Below are 22,477 nucleotides of genomic sequence, written 5' to 3'. Positions count from 1 at the left end.
TGTATTGGCGTTGTAGAAATTCGCACTAGTCTGTAGTAGTTTTGGCGTGATATGTCGTTTTTATGGGCTAATATATGTATGAATATTACACAATTAAGGTTGGGTGTTTGAGACCTAGGGTTACTTCCTGGTAAAACATTTACTAATGAGCTCTCATTAACCTTTTAATTAATACGACTCACGGGAGCAAATATAGTTATTGCAAATTTTGAAACAGCCATATCAGCCAGCTTTGGGTTATTATTTGAGCATATGAAAAGCATGTTTTATCTCTCTTATGTTATTTTATTATCTCATTGTACTATAGGTAAATAGTTTCCTTTCTCCTACGATATCCTTCGGACGTTCCAGATTGCGATATGTAAAAGAAAAATTGTGATCCTTTGGGCAAGGGCAGTTCTGAAGGGGGGCGAGGAGGGAGTGGCCGACCCCCCAGTATTTCCTTCTGCCCCCCATCGCTCCCCTGCTATAGTACCATGAAGTGCCGAGGGACGCAGTGCCCTCCTTCACCCAACCTATATATATTAAAAAACGTTTACACGCTCTGGGGCTTGTCCCACAACGATTATCGTCATCTGTCTTGCCCGCATTTCCTTTCTTTAACGCTGCGAGCCCGGTACAAGTCATGAACAGCATGCGCGTTATCAGCATGACATACCATTCTGGACAGGAAAGTAACGAGCGCAGCGTTTTCAAGAAAGGAAACGGGGGCAAGACAGATGACGATCATTGCTGTGCGGTAAGTATACACCCCAAAGGGTGTAAACGTTTTATGCGAAGCATATTACGAGAGCTCAACCCAGCTCCTCAGGCGCGGCGGTGTCGCCATGAAACCACGTGACACCGTGACGTCACGACAGAGGAGAAGTGGCTTTGGCTCAACTCTTGCAAGACGGGCTGGGTGGGAATCGAACCAGGGTCTCCGGAGTGTGGGACGGAGACGCTACCACTGAGCCACGAGTACGATGCTTCAAAGCGGCACAAAAGCGCCTCTAGTGAATGCGGTGTTGCATTAGAAACGAGCTGTTTCTAAGGCGTGCGTCTCTTGCTCAGACGCACATTTCGTTGCCGCGCCGAACGCTGCTTTGCTCGACGCTCACCGCGTCCAATGCGGGGCGCGTAGTCGCTGCCCTGTAGCCCATTGTCTTACACCCCTTGGCGGGTCGACGGGAACGCTGTCGCGTTCCACTCTTGAAGGCGAAGCAGTAATGCATGAGTTGTTTCTTCGTCTAGCCGAACCAAATATAGCCAAGCAACAGCAGTTCACCAGGCTAAACAGTGGTTCAACAACTAAAATAAAGGCTAGTATGCTTCGCATCCTGGGCTTAACCTTACCTAAGCCACAGCCATTTTTTAAAATGTGCACTCTAAGAACAGTTTACACCCTTTGGCTTGCCCCTTCTGCCACACAAAAATAATCGTCATCTGCCTTGATGCGTTTCCTTTCTTTATCGCTGCGAGCCCGGAACTTTCCAGTAACGAACGGCACGCGCGTTATCAGCATAGAACAGTTTACACCCTTTGGAGTGCCTCTTCTGATAACGCGCGTGCCGTTCGTCACTGGAAAGTTCCGGGCTTGCAGCGATAAAGAAAGGAAACGCATCAAGGCAGATGACGATTATTTTTGTGTGGCAGAAGGGGCAAGCCAAAGGGTGTAAACTGTTCTTAGAGTGTGTACTCCTACACTCTTAGAAAAAATTACACCCTTTGGGGCGTATCTTGTCCCACAACAATAATCGTCATCCGTGCTGCCCGCGTTTCCTTTCTTTAACGCTGCGAGCCCGGTACTTTCCAGTCACGAACGGCATGCGCCTTATCAGTGTGACGCAGCATTCTCGACAGGAAAGTATAGCGAGCGCCGAGTTTTCAGGAAAGGAAACGCAAGCAAGGCAGGTGACGATTATTGTTGTGGGACAAATATACACCCCAAAGGGTGCAACCATTTTAAGAGTGTAGAAAACTTTACACCTTTTGGGGCGTATCTCGTCCCACAACGATAATCGTCATCCGTGTTGCCCGCGTTTCCTTTCTTTAACGCTGCGAGCCCGGCACTTTTCAGTCACGAACGGCATGCGCGTTATCAGTGTGACGCAGCATTCTCGACAGGAAAGTAGCGAGCGCCGAGTTTTCAGGAAAGGAAACGCAAGCAAGGCAGATGACGATTATTGTTATGGGACAAATATACACCCCAAAGGGTGCAACCGTTTGCGTGAGAATGATGCCAATGTGTATCACAAATATTTGATAGCGCCTGCCGCTCAGATGTTTCGTGGTTGCCTTAGGTAGGCCGTGCACGAGCATGCGCTCTTATGTTTTACTCCCTACGCCAATTGATCAGACAGTGAGCTGATTTACTATTTAATGCTGGTATTACAGAGACGCCGGTTTTCTTTGTTGAATTAAAATCGATATAAGCAAAATAGTAAACAACACATACACGCACCGCGACTGATAACGCGCGTATTGGCGGCGAGGAGTTACGGAGTCGCCATCTATCGGAAGCGCCTCGCTGGCGTAGTATGAGGGATCAAGTGGCACGCTCCTCATAGGTTTTGCTGTGAGCGGTCACTGAAAAAACCACGCGCGAGCTCTCCCGGACATTTTTGTAAGTACTTTCGAAACGAGAGAAGTTTCTTAGTGTCTAAATAATAATCTTGGGCAAACTGAAAGCACACAATCGTTTACAGACGCTATCTCTTTACCGAATACGTACAGTGAACGCCACTGCGCGCGGTTGCCGCGATGGAGTCTCCCGAACCGGCTTCTTGCGTGAAAGGTAGGTAAACGCCGAGAGCAAACTATGTGAAATAGGTTCTTATAGTGTTTGTATAACTAAATGGAGCGTAATAGAATGAAGCCTCAATGCAGCGATCGCGCAGATTCGCAGCGACCGACTGCGCGTCTGCATGCTTGTCCGCGCACTGTTTCGATTTCTCCGCACGCGCGTTTTCTCACCGTGCCACGAGCTTTAGGCCACAGAATATGAGCATTTGACAGTATACAAGCAACCATTGTTGCGTGGGCGCTATCAGAGCTGTTCAAAAATAATTTCATTGTAGAGACTTCGACGCCTACGGGGACTGTAATGTGCCGTCACGACGATTCAATCTTTCTTTCTTCTAAATTCTTTGACCTTTCAATATTATTCCTCGAGTTGCGTCGCACTGTATGTTTATCGGTGTTCTCAGCGTGCAATTTCCCGCTGCTCCTTTTTTGTAATCCAGTGCATTAATTCATAACACAAACATGACCATATGCCATGCTTTTTTTAAATGTGCTTCTAACCGCTGCCTTTCCACTCCACTGAACTTGGCAGTATCTATAGCATCGACAAGTTCATAGACCAAACCGTCATGACATTAGTCGGGCAGCGGACTCGGGCGAGCGTCTCAGTGCGCGTTTTCAGAACATCGCAGACCGGGCGCCGTAGCAGAAATCTTCCTCGCGGCTGTGCTTGCTGCATACCCGAGTTGTGGCCGATGACTGTTTGCCGGTTTTATGTTTCGCGAGCCAAGCTTCACGCAGCGTCTTGTCCTGCGGCTACGTGTGAATAAGGCTGACACCGGCCTCCGTTACGTGCGTCCGGCCCTGCGGCACCGAGCAGTAGCCGACCATGTTGCGCGCCTTCAAAGGCAGCCACTACCGATTGTAGTGCTTTGAAGCGTTGTGAAGGAGACACTCGAAGCGGGGAAATTTCGCCTCTAAATGAGGACCGCAGCGTACGAGGGAATTTAAACTCGTTTTCAGCTCGCTTCGGCGCGCCCGAAGCAGCCGACGCGGCCGCTATGTCCACGTGATCCCTCCTAGCACGTCACGCCGACGGTGGCGCCAGCTTTTCCAGTGGTGGAGCTCGAGGCCAATACCGCGGCTGATTATGCGCGACACATTTTCGCTCCCCCAAGACATATTTCTACCTGAGGCGCGGTTGCCAACTTCTGCGCGTAGGCGGCGCAGCGATCTTTGGGCGGGAGTGCGGTGCGACGCGGCGAGAGCTAGGCGCACGTGTTTGCGGGTAGCGATAGAATTATTTCTTTTGCGCGTAATCGCTCCGCCCGTATAAAAGTCAGTTCGCCGCCGCACGTAGGTTTACACTGTTGTTCCCGGTCTCGCATCAGGTCTCACAATGTCTGCAAGCAAGCCAGCTTACAAAATAGGTAAGCTTTATCCGTGTGCATCAGCACGACCAAAAACTTTCGCGGGATAGTACATCCGAATCGCGAAAGTTCGCTTTCAACAGTAGGTACTTGCAGGAGTCGACAGTAATTCTTGAATTTCGTCTTCGACGGGTATTTAATTACGATTTCATTGTATTTTTATCTACTGTACACGTGCGCCGTAGATCTCGGAAATTTGTACAGGTCCCGGGGAACTAATTAAAAGTAAAAATAAATATTCCTCTTGGAAAATCGATGTCACAGCTGAAGCTTATGTTCTGCACACATAAGAGATCGTGATAAGTTGAAGGTAGCACTTGCTCTACGCCACTCGCGAGGTGCGCGCGAAAGTGCCGCAAGAAAGTACTGAAAGTATTTAGCGCTCAGCCTGTGGTGATTACATTTAATTTAAAAGTTTTGCGTTATCCCCGTTTTGTAAAAGCGTCTGTTTCTTTTAATTTTGAGCGTCAACGACATTTTGGTGTTGACGCTGACAATTTTTTTAAGCTTCAGTTGCGATCATTCCGGCCGCAACATCTGTGCGAAATCGGGCCATCCGTCCGCCGAATTCGAATTTTTTATTGGTTGGTGGGGGAAAAAGAAAACAATGAAACATGTTTACCACATTTTGTTGTAAAGGTGCGTCCGCTATAAAATCAATGTGGTATAAGAACAGGCTCAACTTTGTCAGGTACCTCTTGTTGACGTCTAGAAAGGTATACAAAGTTGGTATAGTTTTGTTTATTGATGGTACATTATATGACAACGAAAGGAAAATGCTCACTTTCGCGCAACTGCCTGAATACATAATTGTGGCATGGGCCGAATATTGGGCTTGAAGAAAGGAAGTATTTCATGTACGCGCGTGTATGCTGCGTTTGGTCTAGAGGACTGTCCCGCTCCGTGCTCTGTAAGCTCTCGATCAGGAGAAGCAGGCGCTGTTCATGATATGTTGATGCTGGGTGAATGCCAGGTTGTCTATGGCGTTGTGCCCGTTGCTGTACAAGTTGAGATAGTAGCGCCCTCGTGCGCAATTGTTCTCAGTGCCACGCCAAGTATTGTCTCCAGTGGACGGTGGGTCACCTGGCAAGATAACGTTCTGAAGTACCTGCTGTTTGCGGGCTGTTTGGTAGGCAGGAAAAAAAAAAAAAGAATCCTTGCTCAAAAATTTGTCTACACAATAGGAGATGTTGACAAGTGGATTTCACAGTTGGAGAAGTTCAGTCATCGGCGAGTATATGAATGAAAACATAGTGGAAACCGCCCAGCAAGTCCAGCCAGCAAATCTCATGGCAGTGTTGAAAGGAGCCAGCCGTGACCTTGTGTTTTTAAAGGTTGAAGAAAACATGATTTAGAAATCTCGTTGAAGTATGTGGTCGTACATCTGCAGTGCAACGAGAGCAGTATTTTTTGGCCGTTCTTACGGTACTAAGGCTGGGATCTGAACAGTACGGTACTACTTTTAGCCACCATTCACTTTAAAATATTAGAACTAATTCACTTGAGTGCAAATAAACCAACCTAGGCTGCATTGGCCTTTCTGCAGATTGTCACTTATGTGCTTCTATGGTTGAGTTGAATTTACTTGTTTTCGTGTAAAGTGAAGCTTGTGTGTTGAAAATCACTTTAAAGATATAATTTTGTTTCAAGGAACAGGTAAATAATTAAAGGAGTAACATTTTCCCCCAGCAAATAGGGCGAGTCCATTTTCATCGACTTACCATGGAGTCTGTGCAGCCATGTCATTGAATCTCTTATCATGACAGCTGCAGTCAATTCTTATTATGAGAGTGGCATGAAGAAATGTCCATCTGCTGATCTTTTGATGCACATTATGAAATCTTAATGGGCAAGATCCAAGGACCATATTAAGTAAGGATACTTTTCCTTTGATTCTATTCATTTCTTCTCGCCTGTCACACTGAGTGGCCGATGTTTGGGATGAAGAAAGCCAATGACAAAGGGCATAAGTTACGTGCTATGGCTGCAGAGCCCTCCACTATGATGTCTCTCGCAAACTAGGCGTAGCACCTATCATTTAGTCAATTTTAATAATTGGGCACTTGAAAGAAAATTTTGGCAAATAATAATATCTTCCTTTTACTTGCCCCTCCATGTTTGCTTTGTGATAGTGAATAAAACACTTGCTTGAAGTGCTTAAGCACTTCAAGTAAGTGTTTTATACTCTGTTTCATACATTGCAGTTAACGATACAAAGGTTTCTCACACTGCCTGCACTTGCGACGAAAAAATAATGTCGCGTGTGAAAGAGAGATCTGGGTATGTGTCATGTTATTTAGTGTTGCATTAAGTTTAATACCCTTAGATTGCAAAAAATGATGCAGTTATTACATGGCAAGCAATGCAGAACTGAACGTGTTTTATCACCCTACAAGTGGAGTGGCACATTTTTGTAACTGGCCCGTTTCTGCAACCAAAACATAATACATTGCATACTGGAAGCACAAAGGTGGCTGAATAATGTGTGATTTGACGTAGCCTTATGCCCAGATGTAGTAATATATGAGCTAGGTGTTTCATTCTGTAGAAAGCGTCCCGGATAAAAAACAAGTGCACTGCGAAGTGGGCGTATTGAGACTTGTATGACTGCACTACTTGTGTAGCTTCCGCATTGTTGCCTGCTAAGTATGAAACGGAGTGTAAGAGTTCTTCATAGAAAGTTATTCAGCTGGTGACAGAAAGGGAATGCACTCCAAACCCCCCTTTCCCTTGTGTTTCATATTCACTATATGCCTCAGATAGTATCATGTGGCACTGCTTCACACAGTGTACTCCATACTTTACGGGGCAGCTATGAGGCTGCGGATTACAAGTGCTGAGCTATCCATATTGACTGCCCGCTACATGCTCCATTTGCTTGTACTGTCAGGACATGTAAAGGGTTGGCAATAGCATGGTGCATCTGTTGCATGAAGTTGTGCCTTATCTGTACCCTGCTAAATGGCCCGCTGCGGTTGCTCAGTGGCTATAGTGTTGGGCTGCTGAGCACAAGGTCGTGGGATCGAATCCCGGCCACGGCGGCCTCATTTCAATGGGGGCGAAATGTGAAAACACCTGTGTACTTAGGTTTAGGTGCACGTTAAAGAACCCTAGGTGGTCGAAATTTCCGGACTCCTTCACTATGGCATGCCTCATAATCAGGAAGTGGTTTTGGCATGTAAAGCCCCATAATTTAATTTTTTTTACCCTGCTAAATGTTTGATTTTTCTGTTAGCTTCATTACCTTTTATGAGAGTGAAGCAAAAATCCTGGGAATAAAATGCAGTGTCATTTATGGACCCTAGTGATGGAAAGAAAGAGCAAAAGGAGCATTGGTGAAATATATTAAGAGCACTGGAAGACATTTTCTTGCAATCTGAGCAGATGCCTTTCAAGGAATATTTTCCTGAATACATTTTTTGGAAAGGACCTACCTAATATGAGTGAAGACATGAGTGCAATGTTTACATTCATATTCCCCTCAACTCATTGGTTCCTCTCAGTTGGGGCCGCACCAATAACAATGCCCTGCCTTATTGCTCTTTTGTTTCTTGTTTTCGGGCCGAAGTTGGTGTCTTAAAAATTGCCTAAAAAAAAAAAAGAGCATTGACAGATAGTGCGGCAGGGTTTAAGAACTATTGTTTCCCTGTTTCCTAGATCTGGAAGGGTGTGTGTGCATGCAGAAGCTTATGCTCGTGAGTAATTCATGATCGCAAATGATGGCCCAATGGTTGGCCAGCTGGGGACCATCGAATTTGTCGTATAGGGCAGGGGGAAATAGAGTATGGTCTTTGAAAGCTACAAAAGAGAGCAGGTAATTCATTATGCTAGATTTTAGGTTTACTGCTGCATGCAGCAGAATAATATTTGACTTGCATTTTCACAGCAAATAGTGCTTCAGTGCCTATTTAACATTTGTATATCGGAAGTTGGAGCACTACATTTGTTCTAAGCATCCAGTTGGGACACTTAAAAGACTAACTTTAGCCTTAATCTACAGCCCCCTAGATAGCTGGAGCCTTGCATCATTTATTAATCTTGGAAGCTATTAATGTGGGCAGCATGCAGGGATCTTGTGGAGGCCAGCATCTTTACTACTCGTACATTGCTCTCGCACAAGCATTCTTATTTGAACTTATACAGCGAAGCTGTTAAAGGCTACTTTGCCCGCTATCGTGTCCACGGGTAGAAAAAAAATGCAGAAGATAGTGCAATGCCGAGCCAACTTGCAGCAGAAATGATGCAGGCGTTAAGCACTCCTCGTACGGGGGTTGATCCCAAAGATAGTAAAATACTGGGCTGACCCGCCATGGCGGAAGTGAAGCAGGCGTTAAGCACTCCCTACACGTGAGTTGATACTTAAGATAGTACAATGCCAGGCCGACCCACGGTGGAGGTGAAGCAGGCATTGCACTCCCCATACGTGGGCCGATTCCAAAGATAGTGCAATACTGGGCCGATCTGTGGTGAAGGTGAAGCAGGCGTTAAGCATTCCCCATACGTGGGCCGATCCCGAAGACAGTGAAATGCCGGGCCGACCTGCGGCGGAGGTGCAGTTTGCCATTAAGGGGCCCACATACACAGCTTCACTGGTCATCATTTTTCACAGAGTGGAAGGACACTGAGTTTTCTCTTTTTTTTCTTTTTTTTCCCCATGTCTCGGCAAGTGTGTGACTGAGAATAAAATGACAAGAAAGAAAGCTCCCAGCACTGTTTTTTTTTTTCCCCCTTATTGTCCAATTATTTGCAAAAAATATATATATATAAAGGCCAAGAGACTGTCTTCTCAAGTTTGGCAATTTTAGGTTCTAACAGAGTTTGGTTCATTTGTGAACCAATTGGTTGCACATGCTATACAGGGGAGTACAGTGCTGACCTGAAGACTCCTGATCAAAAGTAAAAATGTCATATTGAAGTTAGCTGTTCTGTGAACATTATGTGGATGTAATGGGCACAATTATGTGTGGCATTTTTATTTCAAGATATTGTTCGTATGGTACCACATTTCATTGTAGAAAGTACTGTTGCCTTTACATACCTCTTGATAGGTTCTGTAACAAATGTTCTTGCACCTATACTGTTCAAGATATTTCAGGTAATCATTGTAACAATTATTTGTGTAATTAAAAAAAGAAATGTGCAATTTAACACAGGTTGTTCAATAGACCATGTCCCCATTAAAATAAAAGCAATTGAGCTACCTTCTTCAGCTTTTGTGCATTGGTTGTTTGAAAGCAGACCCAAACCAATGCTTACTATGCCTTCGTTTGAGTTGAAGGACAACCACAGCTGTGCTGATACACATCCGGCACAATTGCAGCGTGTCAACCATACATCCGTTCCATGCGTTTTTTGTGAGGTTGAAGTCCTTGCTTGAGGATTGAAGTGTACTCTATGACAGATCTCTCTCTCTCATTTTTTAACCTGAAAGTCGTGGCCTGGCCTGATAATTGGTGAACAGTGCATGTGAAATCCTTTGACAGCCTGATTCTAGACACCATATATATTGCAGACATCAAAATGAATCTTCTTGCTCCCTGTGCCTATGTTGACCATTATCTGTTAGTTGTCCAGAAACCTCAAAGCTGGATATGAGAATGTCAAATGTGTCTGGAGCTCAAGCTTGTCAGGCATAAATATAAATGTACAACAAACATGTAGTTATATGGTTTATTACATGTGTTTATAATTCTTTGAAGTCGCAACTAAAACAAAGGTAGTGTATTGTTGTAGCTTGCCGGAGAACCATGCACACATGCATGCATTGCACCAGGACTCCTTTTGTTAATTTCTTTTCTTGAAACTCCCGATAATGATGTTGCAACATGACATTTATATTCATTTGTTCATTTGCTGCTGTGAGGTGCAAGTTCTAGCTTGAAGGTTGTAATATTTGCTATCATGGACACTTCATTAAAAAAATTTTTTTTCATGTTTTATCTGCTTCTGGGGCTGGCTGTCATTTAGTACAGCAATCAGACCTTAGTTCTATTTTAGTGTTTAGGCCACCACAGACAGCCTAGGAATCGAATGGGAACATCATGGTGCCCTCATTCCCGTTTCCTCTCGTGCAGTGTTATTGACATGCTATTTTTTTTTTCACTGCAGCTTGCTAGCTTTTGACTGCTGATGTGCTATTTGTGTGCTTTGCTGCCAGGTTGTGCCAGCTGCATTTCTGCACAGGATGTGGGAACTTCTCTCTTTTTTGAGCCAGCTGTAACAAAACTTTGCACATGTGTTCAAATGAAAGTAGGAAAATGTCTATGTCCTGTACCAGTCTATTTATTTATTTAGTTATTTATTTATTTATTTATTTATACATACATACATACTGTGAAGTTCTACTGTAGTCCAAGCAGGAGGGGCTGTCACTTGTGAAAATAGGAACAAACGACAACCAAAAAAAATTTGGCAGACACACTTAAGACTGCTTACATGTAGGAATGCAAAAGCATTGTAGTCCTTTTGGTGGAATTTTTTTTTCTTTGTGCATTCCTTGTCTGCACAAGCTCTCGCCTGCGTTTTAACTGTGCCTTGGTAAGGCCAAATGAAAACGTGCCAAGTGTTTCAATGCACTAGCTTGCCCGCGAGGAATTCATAATTCGAAGGACCGCTCAGCTGCATTCAAATGGACATTAATGCTTTTTATTTTATACACTCGTGATGTGGTGCCACCTCCTACTCGTTGGCTACGCCGCCATGTGCCCAACGATGCAAGCAAAAGGCCACACGTTCAGCCAGCCAGATGGCTGTGACGTGATAGGCGTAATGACGCACGCACTAAGCATACAGTAGTCAATCGGAACCATGGAGCCGTGTGGTGTCGGGGAAGTGTGCTAGCTTCCCACCCTGGAGGCTCTGCTTCGATTCCAACCCAGATCGAAATTTACCTAATATTCTTTTCAAAGGCATTAGTTTGTTTTGTTTACAGGAACCTCCCTGAGAAATTTGATGTCAATCCGAGTATTTTTTTTTGTATTTTTACTCTTTGCTGCTGTCCATTTTTGACGCCATAATTTGGTCACGCCGCTGACTACAATGCCGGATTTTCGCGTAATGGGGCATATAATGCTCCCTCATTAATAACAGATAATAAATGCAGAATGTAAATGACAAAAACACAAGATATAATATATTTAACAGCTGCAAAAACAATACTCCAGTTCATCCACAAAATCACTCGAATCAAGGACACTTGCAGGCGTAGGAACAGAAGGCCCGCAAAGAATTGCCATTTATTAAACAGGTGCCTGCATTGATGTGGCGGCTACCATTGTCGAGCTTATATGCCTGATGGAGCTAATCCAGTCTTTTATTCCACCTGTGGGGCTCTATGAGTACTGTCCACTACGCAGGTAATTTGTTCCACTCCGAGACAGTTTTGCAAAATAAGCTGTTCTTAAATGTGTTAGTCCTGGCGAAAAGTGGTGGTAGTGCTATATATTAGTATGTTGAGTTTTCCTTGTCGAAATTTTCCTTGTTAAATTGCATTTTACCTGGAACATTTCTCTCGTGTAAAGCTTGTAGAGAGCATGGAGGGCATAAAAATATCAATTTCTCAGCAGATATCTTTTACAATTTTTAGTGTATTGCCAAGTGCATGCTAATGCAATGCTTTCACAATTTTAATTGTATTGTACTCAACAGTTTGTATTCATTATCGTAATGTCTGGATTCATGGGCACGCCATAGAAAAGAAGACAAGGCAGACATGCATTCATTTTAAAAATATAAATTTCATATTATACAGCATGGCACAAGAATTGCTCCAGTAGTTGGATAAAGCATACATAAGTATGGTTGATGGGACATTTCATGAGCAAGAATTCTGGGAAAAAAAATACAACAGCTCTTCCTCTCCACAGAAGTTTTGGGCCCCTGTATTCTAACCTAGAACCCATGTGGACAGTAATTTTTGCTTGCAGTGGGACAGTTCCTTGCCTTCCCTGTCTTCACCACTATATCTTTTGTTGCTTTCTTATGTGGGCATGTTGTAGGTAGCTTCACAGCCAACCCAAGTTTTGCGGCCAGCTTCCCTTTGAGTGAGCTGCACTCAGTCACTGACACTCGGTCCACAATCGGTGCTCACCTTGGACCATGTCAACGTGACCGCATGGATCTGGATTCATCGGTGTTCTATTTTGCCCTCATTTGTGGCGGTGCTGTTTTTTGGTGGCGCCACATTGCGATGTTCTGTGTTGCTTACTGGGGAGCAGGATGATGCAAAGGCTATGAAGTGGAGAAAATACCTTTTGGATGACACCAAGGTGACCGCACCTGGTGGTGAGAGACACTGGACACCATACTGTAAGCTTTTAATCGTGGACACCATGAAAACTAAAACATTACTGTCTGGCATTTTCACCCAAGCTTGTATTCAAATGGAAGCACATGTGGGCTCATGTCTGCACTTCTGTAGAATATGCAGCAAAAAATCTTTAGGTTTTCAAACAGGTTGACTAAAATGTGTGCCTTTTGTTGTTTATCTGTCCACTTTGATTATTTTCTATGTGGTATAAAGTAGCAAATCGTATATTTGCTCTCCTTTTCTTTCAGCCGACATTGGCTTGGCTGATTTTGGTCGCAAGGAGATCATCGTAGCTGAAAATGAAATGCCTGGGCTTATGGCACTGCGTCGCAAGTATGGACCATCAAAGCCACTGAAGGGTGCTCGGATTGCTGGCTGTCTGCATATGACCATTCAGACTGCTGTTCTAATTGAAACTCTGCTTGAACTTGGAGCTGAGGTAAGGATGCCGAGGACGACTGGCTCGCATGTTAGCTGTTGGTGTATAACCAGAGCATATCAAGTGCATATGAATTCTAAGAGCATATGAATTCTAAGAGCATATGAATTCTAAGCATAGGTATTCCGCATTATTTCATTTTGTATTATTTGTGAAGGAGTAGAATTGTTATTACAAAAAACTTATTGCAAGGTTTGAAATGCCGTGCAGTGTGGTTCAGTAAGTTGTTAAATTGGGATTGGGGTACTTAAGTGAGAACTTAGTGGGTTTTGACATGTGAGCCTTATGGTAAGGTATCGGTGTTGTTACTGGCTGTCGTTTAGGAAATGACACAGTGAAGGTGAGCACTCCAAGAAAAACCATGTGGCTTCATACATTTGGATAAACAAGTTGCAAGGTTCATCACCTTTGCTGTAAAAACTGTTTTGCAATTACATCAGGTGCAAGGTACTAAGCTTTCAAAGTTAAGAAGATGTACAATGAGATAAAGTTGGGGATATACATGCATTCTTTCGTGTTTGCAACTTGTCACTTCTTTGTAAGAAGCCTACGATTTTCACTGTGTTTACAAAGCCTGTCTTCCTATTCTGGGTTATTTGTTGCTTCCATTCTTAATAGCTCCAAGCAAATGGCAAGTCCCACATATCTTCATGGTTAACACTGCTGGCATTTTCTTACATATTCTGCACCAAGATTGGTCCTAAGAAAAAGTAAAGCTCATGCAAACAACAAATTTTGCCTCCAAATTTGTTCTTTTGTGAGGAAACATCTCTAATGTCCTCAACTAAACAACCCATAATTGTATGCTGTATTTAGTACATACTGCAGTCCAAAGACCAAGCAGGGAGGGCGAAAAAAGGAACATAGTGAACGAAACTGAACAAATTAGATAAAAGCATATAGCAAGCATTACCACTCAGGCAAGCACAGACTAGCAAACATGATTAAAAATATGTTGGGGACAAAAATTGCACAACTCTGTAAAATCACTTTTACACACACACACACACACACACACACACACACACACACACACACACACACACACACACACACACACACACACACACACACACACACACACACACACACACACACACTTTCATGAGTTATGCATGTGATTTTCGAATCGGGAAGGCCACGTTCTGCAAAAACGTTTGGAAGCAGTGCATTCCATTCGCTGATGGTTCACGGAAAAACAATTGTTTGAAAAGGTTAGTACGTGCAAAGTGTGGTGTCGGGTCGTGATTGTGACTATGTATAGCCTGCCGGGAAAAAGTGGAAGAAAGGTATTTACAGCATTGATATTAAATTGCCAAGCCTGGAGCAAGAAAAAAAACCCGAGTCTGGTGATAGCTCTACGCTGTTTCAAAAGTGGGATGTCGTTACTAGCCGTTGGTGATGAAGGCAAATTAAGTTTGTGATAGGCTTATGGATGAATCTTACTGCTCTCCTCTGAACCATTTGTAGTTTATAAACGTCATTTTTAAAATACGGGTCCCAGGCCACGCATGCGTACTCTAGACGGGGTCGAATAAAAGTATTGTATGCAAGAACTTTGATCTGGGATGGCAAGTTCATTAGTGTGTGTCTAAAAAAAAACCAGTTTTCTAGAAGCAGATGAACAAACGTCATCAGTATGGCTACCCCATGATAGTCGATTTGTAATCTTGACTCCCAAGTATTTAAAATTGTCGACTTCAATCAAGGGATTATTATTTAACGCATACAGTAAAAGCTCATTAATTCGAACTGCAAGGGGAAGCTGCTTCAGTTCGAATTAACGAAAGTTTGAACTAACGAAAGTGAAAGAGAACAACAGTAGACTGCGATTTGGAAGCAGTAGGGCATGTCGGAAATTTAATGCTTGAGGAAGTCTGTGATCGCAGTCTGCCTTTTTCCCTTGAAGGCGACAGCTAGCACTTTTTGCTCTAACGAGCGAATGTGGTGGAATGTCTCACCTTCACCTTCAAAACTGAAGAAGAGACGGACAGCATTCAATCAAACCATGACCTCCGCAGCGGAGGGCCACACTGGCACTTCGTTAAGCTTAGGCTTAACACCATCACAAAGCGTCGCGGCGGCCGGTACCTCCTAAGCTGAAAACAGACGTGCACAACTGATGAAGACTGCCGAGACAAAAGACGATTAACATCTGAAGGTGGCGAAGGCCCCGATCCGTTTGTTCTTGATTGCTAGCGCATCTGTGACGCACTTGATTCGCTGTGTTTTGGTGCTTGCCGCGTCATCTGCCACACAACATTAGCAGCTACACAAGATTTGCAAAGCCTTCGAGATTCCCGATGGGCAAGAAGTCTTGGATGTCACGTGAGGCAGCCGCCGCTGCCTTCTGGCCGATCCTGCGCCGGTTAGATTTTTCCCAATTTTACCTTCTTTCGCCGTTCTCTCCGTTCAGGAGGTGATGCAGCCTTGTGTGTAGGCAGTAGGCGCGTTTCTCTGGCCGTGTGCCAGGCGCCAAGCCGCCTGCACGGTGGCGCATAGTTCGAATTATCCGTGGCTGAACCTTCTCGCGTTCGAATTAACAGGTTTTTTTATACATAGACTTCTGTGGAGCTTGGCTGGACCAAATAGTACAGTTTGATTTATCCATAAATTTGAATTATTGAAGTTCGTATTAACGAGCGTTCACTGTACCTAGGTGTGAATGGACTCGTTTTATTTGAGATTCGCATAAAGACTGACTTGCTAATGTTTAATTCCATTGACCAGGTGTTGCACCAATCAGGGAGAGAATTTAGGTTCTGCAAACACTCTTGATCCTTTCCACTTTTAATTGGCTTGTAAAGAATGTAGTCATGTACAAAAAGCTTTAAGTTTATGGTGGAGGTGCCTACTGATGAAAGAGTATCTTTGATTAAGATAAGAAACAAGGCAGGGCCAAGGGCACTACCGTGGGGAACTCCCACGGTTACAGGCTGAACTTCAGAGCTGCAGCCTTCGACCTGGACACTGTTTTTGGTTGGTGAGGTAGGACCAGATCCTATTGATTAGATTAATGGGTAGACCAATGCTAGAAAGTTTCATGATTAGTTTACCATGACAGACACATTCGAAGGCTGTTCTGAAATCTAACAAGCTCACATCTATTTGACCTCCTTTTCAAGTGAAGTCATGAATAGTGGTGACAAGTTGTGTGGTAGTCGACAAGCCTAAAACAATGCTGGAAGGGAGTGAAAATATTGTTTTCTTCAAGAAAAGACATTACGTAATGCGTGATGATATGCTCTAGAAGTTTACAGGGACCGGAAGTTATCAATATAGGCCAGTAGTTTTCAATGTTCAGGCAATCACCTTTCTTAAGGGCAGGAACTATGGGTGTCGTATGCCAATCATCGGGGAGAATTGAATCATTCAGTGAAAGACGAATAAGATGGGTGAAAGCATGTGCAATAGGTTCAGCGTACCGCTGCATAAATATGTTAAGTAGGCTGTCTGGACCGACAGAAGATTTAGTGTTGAGATTCAGCAACAAAAGAAAAGACACCTTCGACAATTATGAAATCGGTAGTTATGATAGGAAGGGAATTATTACTTGTGTCAGTATGTTCTTCCAGAGTGAATAATAAGTGGAAATAGCAATTGAACGGGTTCGCATATTTTGGTGGCATTATAGACGATATGGCCGTCCACTGATATCTTGGTCAGTTTTTTGTACTTCTCGCTCAAGTACCGCAAGAATCTATCATGGTCATTTTTCAAGAAGTTAGCGAGCGAGTGGTTGAGGTATCTCGTCTTGGCTTCGGTTAGCTGAGCTGCAAGCTGGGTCTTCAACGAAGTAAGTCTACAGTGGGGTTTTCTCTTTCTGACACATTTTAGCCTGCAGTGCAAACACACATCTCTAGTAACTTATGGTTTATTTCTATTCTTCCTAACACATTTGGTCAGCACAAACTTATCAATGCATTAATGTATGACAGATATTATTTTATTCCAAACGGTGGACAAATCGTGAAGATTATCACATAAAAGCCACAGGTGATACAAAATGGCCTGGTCGTCAGCCTTCGAATAATCCTTAACATGTCTTGTTTCCTGTGTGTACACTTTTTTCCACCAATACGGAAGGATAGAAACACTGCTTTATGATCGTACGTGCCATCTTCAACTGTGACTGCAAACCTATATGCATTAAAATTTAAAAAGACTAGGTCAATTGGAGAATGGGCATTGCCAGCCTCTCTGGTGTACTCGGTAACAGTCTGTTCACGATCACACATCAAGGCAATGTCAGCAAGTGGGTTTAGGGTTATGTATGTCGGAGACAGAATCGGGAAAGTGCCAGTCAGTATTGGAAAAGGTAAAGTTGCCTCCAAGAACCAGACAATCATTTTGGAACAGGTACATGTGGTCATATCACTTAGTCATATATTCAGGTGTTGATAACGGCGGTCTGTAGACAGCACACACGGTCAAAGAATGGCTCAGCAGTTTATTTTGAGAAATAAACTTCCATGGTCGTGAATTTGTTCTAGGAGCAAAGTGCTAATGACATCTCGGAGAACTGTTGCGACACCACCTCCTCGAGTAAACTAGTCGCATTTGAAGATTTGGTATGTTGGTAGAATTAGAACTGAATCGTTTATAGCTTCGTGCAGCCAGGTTTCAGTAACTACTGTAATGTGAGGGTCGTAGGTGAGTAGGAAGTGTTCGAGCTTGTGAACTTTATTCAACAAACTTTGCTCGTTTACCTTAAGCACTCTCAGTTCTTTGGAAGCAATCTGCCGAGAGCATCATTATGAGCCCATAGCTTGCAGATGAAGGCCCACACGTGCATCTTTTGCATCATCCCAGAAAAAATTTCGCCATCAATTTTGATTGTGCTGTGGATAAGAGTGACCGTTCCTTGCTGTCATGTTCAGTTTTTGCCCTTTCCCGAAGTAGGTGGCATTAGCGCAGCGTGCACTGACTAATCGTTTTGCACAAAAATATTGGAGCCCTTCAGTTCATTTCAATTTCATAAGACCTCTTGTTTCTCTTGGCAATCTTGAAAGTAAGCAATGACAACCCTGGTGGCCAAGATGGTGAATTTGGGCAATAGGCTTGCACTTTACTCCCTTTTATTTATTAATTTTTTTTTTCGAATATGTTGGTTAAACAGCGCTTTGAAGAGAAGTGTGATTCTCTTTTGTGTTTTCAAGAATACCATGGATGATCATGTTTGCTCGGCAACTAAGGTCTTCAAGATCAGTTAACTTGCAATTAACATATAAACTCTGCCACGTCGGCACAGTCTTAAAGGAAGCTGCTGTAGATTTAAGAGCTGCAATTTCCATTTGTTTAATTTTAAATTCTGGTAGTTTGCCTTCAATTAGTCGAAATCGTAAGTCCGTGTCGCGCATCATTTGTTCATTCAACGACTTTAATTGCGATATTTTGGCCTCCATATCAGCTTGTCCCTAAAGAACACTGTGCAGCAGATCAGCGTTTGTAGGATCTAGGTTTGTCTCAGTGTCACGGTAAAGTAACATTTTGCACACACAAAGCAGTCATATGCAATACTTAAACGGGTGCTTCAGCACGGCACAGCTACTAACAACTTCACCGTCAGATCTTATGTTGGAAACGGAATAGCTAACCTGTACAGGCAAGAAGAGCTTCATGGTTAGCGACATGGTTGCTGCCGTCTCGTCGTGCCACTGTCGACGAAGTGCAGCAGCGGATGCTTAATAGCCACGGGCGCCGATTTTGCGGACACGTGCAACTGTCGATGCGTCGGAGCGACCACACCGAAAGCTCGGTATTAGCACCCACGCATGCCGATCTGCCTCAGAAAAGTAGTTTATGCTAACCGGCTGCAGTCATGTGTCATCCTTGCTGGGTGATCCAGCCATTATCATCAGCGAAACTTGTACAGCGAAGAAGAGCCTCGTAGTCAGCGACATAAATGCTGTCGTTTCGCCGTGCCCACTCTACATGGTACAGCATTCATGATATATGATTAAAGTGTATAAATTGTGAAATTAACCTGTTTATTTGGAAACTTTTTGTCCTATATGTGATGAGCTGCCACCAGACATTTTGTAAAGGAAAAATAACTCTGAACATTATCTTCGGTGCTAAAGTTGCTATCCATGTCATTGTTAGAGAAGACACCAATTGTGCATGAATATGTAGGATTTTTTTTCTTTTTGGTTCTGTTATGCTAGAAATTAAATTGGGCGGCAAGTGGTTGAAGGACAATTGAATTATTTTTTCATGTAAACCATCCTATGAATGTGAAACTTTTGTCACTGTTGTATAAGTGAGTAGAAAGGAAGAAAATGTTAGTGTGTTAAGTAATCCCAAGTGGCCTGAATCATTCTGAAAGTTTTCACTGCAACATTTCACAACATCCTGGTGGAATGTAAAATGCCACGATCCTCGAAATAGTCTTCCCCCACTCTCTCTTTTTTTACCCTGGACTTCAGTTACAATTTAAAATTGAGCATGCAACTGGCTCCTTAAGTACATGATTTGGTCGCCCAACGGCATCCCTGCAACTGCAGTTGTTCAATGAGAAGGCCTTTATCAACTCCACAGTACTTGTATCAAAATTGAATACTTTTTTTTTTTTTTTGTCCTTCAGGTTCAGTGGTCAAGCTGCAACATATTTTCCACCCAAGATCATGCTGCTGCAGCCATTGCTAAGCGTGGCGTTCCTGTTTATGCATGGAAAGGTGAAACGGAGGAGGAATACATTTGGTGCATTGAGCAGGTATGAAATGCTTGTCTTGAAGTATTCAATTTAATATCTTGTGAAGCGTTGCTAAGAGCTTACCTCAACATAATGCAAATTTAGCCTCCTCTTTCTCCTTCTAATATGATTAGAGCAGCTGCAGGCCTTATGCAAAAGTATCGCCACCTGTAAGTTTGGTGGCCTACCTAATGGAATGGCACATTGTTAAAGGAGTATTGACACAAAGTTTCATACTTGAGATGTTTGTGTTGTTTGATTCGTCAGTGTACATAAGTATCGCTGACGGTGTATTAATAAGAAAAGGTTTGAGAAAATATCTTGATATGGGCTTAAAGATAGCATGAGCGGCTATCTTCAAATTGCAGCACACCGTGATGTGTGCTGTGGTTTCTGGGCGAACTGTGACATTCCATGCAAACCACTTTAGACCGTTTCATGGGCTGCGCATTTCATGCAGTGTAGTGTGATTTCCATCTCGAAGTGGTAGAAATCGAAATTGTAGTTGTACAACCCCACTGCTATTGAATTCCTCCAACTTGGTTGCATGGTTTCACCGTCACTACGAGCAGAGTCATACCGTAGTTACTTTCACCCCCCCACCCCTTCCCCAATAAGATTCTGAATATGCCCATCAAGGGGAAGTGGGGCAAGGTGTGGGGCTGGGTGGCATATCCATAGGAATTGGGCCAAAAGCTACTTAGAGGTTTGTTTTGGTAGTGCTACTGGTGAGAAATGTCGTCTGCTGTTCAACAAGTGGGCACTTAAATAAGCTGTCCACAACTCAGCAAAGCGCTTTACGTCTGTGGGGTGCTTTGCTAAACAAATAGAATAAAAAGCAACCAAATGTGAGCTTGGGGAGCTATAAGACATGCCGTGACATAAGGACTGCAGTCTTGTTTGTAATATCTGCGTCAACGGAAATGCAAATTTGGGCAAGCATAAACTTTTATTTGAGCTTCTACGCTCTAGCGTCGTCCTTAGTTACCGGCTGTGGGTGCTTCGGTCTCGCCTACTTAATTCATTTACATTCTCACATTCTCTTTTCAACTGGTGCTGATAGCGCTGAAGTACCTACTCATTCTCTTCAGCTTATTCACTTGTACTAGAAGTTGATGGATATACAAAGTGTCCCCCCCATCCCCCACACACTTAATTCCTTCTGAAGCTGAGTCCGGGGATCACTGTTGGCTATATTGGCACTTTGCTGGGACCATTTCCAACAGCTTTCCATGTATGCCATGCCTCCTCGTGCTGAAATTGTCCAACTGCTACTGTGCATTCATATAACCTGAAACTTTCTATGTTGAATTAGGAAACATACTTTTGTTAAACAAAGGACATTACAAATATTTCTCGTTATTATTCTGTGTGGTTGAATATCAAGCACTCTTTATCACATTGTCGTATGGCATTGTGCCTTTCCTGTTAGACTGCTTCCTCAAGAGTTTGTTATTTTGTGTATTGGATGCGAATTCAGTGTCAAGAGCCGGATGTGCAGTCAAGCAAATCATCTCAGCGTCAATAGTGAACCGGATATTCAAATCAGGAAAACGAAATTTAAGCTTGATGTGAAAATTTTCCCACCAAAAAAAAATTTGGTTAGGGATCATTTATGAAACTAAACTCATTTGGGGGGGGGGGGGGGGAGGGATCAGCTGTGAGGCCACATGATTATTGGCTGTGATCACCGCTATGTGGTGCTTAGCAATCTGTGTCTTTTGTTGTTTTTTCTAAAATAAAGTCAGTGCTTGCCACAATTAACGATGTCGCACAGACTGATAGTCTTGTAGCTGGTTGAAGAAAAAAGTGCATAATGCCACTTCCATTGCTGAAACTTGCAAATTGTGTGCACATTTATTTGTGTACTCATTGTTGACATCAGCTCATTGTCCCCCCCCCCCCCCCACCCTGCCTTTTCTTATGTGCCTCTTTGTGAAATGTGCCATCATGTGAGGTCCTGCATGGTGTTTCAAATGGCACCTGTAGTGGCATGTTGCCAACAACACAATCTTTTGTATGTGGTCCCTCCTCTTGCAACCTTCATCTGTGCATATGTTTGACTAATATTTTCCCACTGCAGCAAATCTAACTGCTTCACACAGGTATTCCTGGAGTGAGCATTGTTCTTTACTGGATATGGCTGATTCTCCCTCTTCTATCTCTGAAGAAATTTCTTTGTGTGGGTTTTTGCAGACTCTTGTTTTCCCGGACGGCCAGCCACTCAACATGATCCTCGATGACGGAGGAGATCTAACAGCTCTTGTCCATACCAAGTATCCCCAGTACCTTTCTGGTATGCACTGTTAAAGCAATTATTTCAGCGATTTATTTGGTAGGCAGCGTACTGAAATTTTGCCTGCCCCACCCTTTTGATTCTCTGTAAGGCAACTACAGTCAACATCCGATTTTTCGGACTCCCTAGGAACCATGCAAATGTCCTAAAAAATCAGGCAGTCCGAAAAAAGAATGAATGCATACCCTTTAATTTGCCACAGCCACGTCCTTAACCCTGTAAGGACGAGACAAATAGATACCCAGAAAAAAAAAAACATTTATTTTCTATCTAAATGTGGAAAACACAAGAATAAGCATAATCAACAAAACGAAGAAAAAAAGAATTGCAGAAATTTTTTCGCCAATAGGGGGGAGAACCCCAGGCAGGAAACTGGAAGTGGGCTTCACCTCAAGCAACCTAAGGCTTTGTTTTAAATTTGTACAGGCAACACTTATATGTGAACCATATTGACCCTTTTCATGGTGATCCCGAGGGTGACACGTCCATTACTTGCCTCAGCTGCCTTCGTTGTTTCTGTGTTTACAAAGGATGTACATGTCGCCGGTGTGGCTCTGTAAACCTCTGTTTCGCCGGATATCGTAGA

At 43.4% G+C, this 22,477-nt stretch overlaps 1 protein-coding gene across 1 annotated transcript in view; it reads left to right on the top strand.

The window, feature by feature from the left end:
* Positions 1-3,945: 3,945 nt before the first annotated feature.
* Positions 3,946-22,477, top strand: part of Ahcy (adenosylhomocysteinase) — a 32,278-nt gene continuing 13,746 nt past the window's right edge. Inside the window, exons 1-4 of the mRNA XM_065425236.1 lie at positions 3,946-4,154; positions 12,711-12,901; positions 19,488-19,616; positions 21,792-21,891. Coding sequence (XP_065281308.1) covers positions 4,124-4,154; positions 12,711-12,901; positions 19,488-19,616; positions 21,792-21,891 — 451 coding nt within the window. The 5' untranslated portion in view covers positions 3,946-4,123. The remainder of the gene's footprint in view (positions 4,155-12,710; positions 12,902-19,487; positions 19,617-21,791; positions 21,892-22,477) is intronic.

The sequence above is a fragment of the Dermacentor albipictus genome, chromosome 1 (genome assembly GCF_038994185.2).
Source record: "Dermacentor albipictus isolate Rhodes 1998 colony chromosome 1, USDA_Dalb.pri_finalv2, whole genome shotgun sequence".
In the NCBI taxonomy this organism is placed as follows: domain Eukaryota; kingdom Metazoa; phylum Arthropoda; class Arachnida; order Ixodida; family Ixodidae; genus Dermacentor; species Dermacentor albipictus.
Note: the sequence above shows the minus strand (reverse complement) of the source record. Positions and strands in the feature narration are given on the sequence as shown.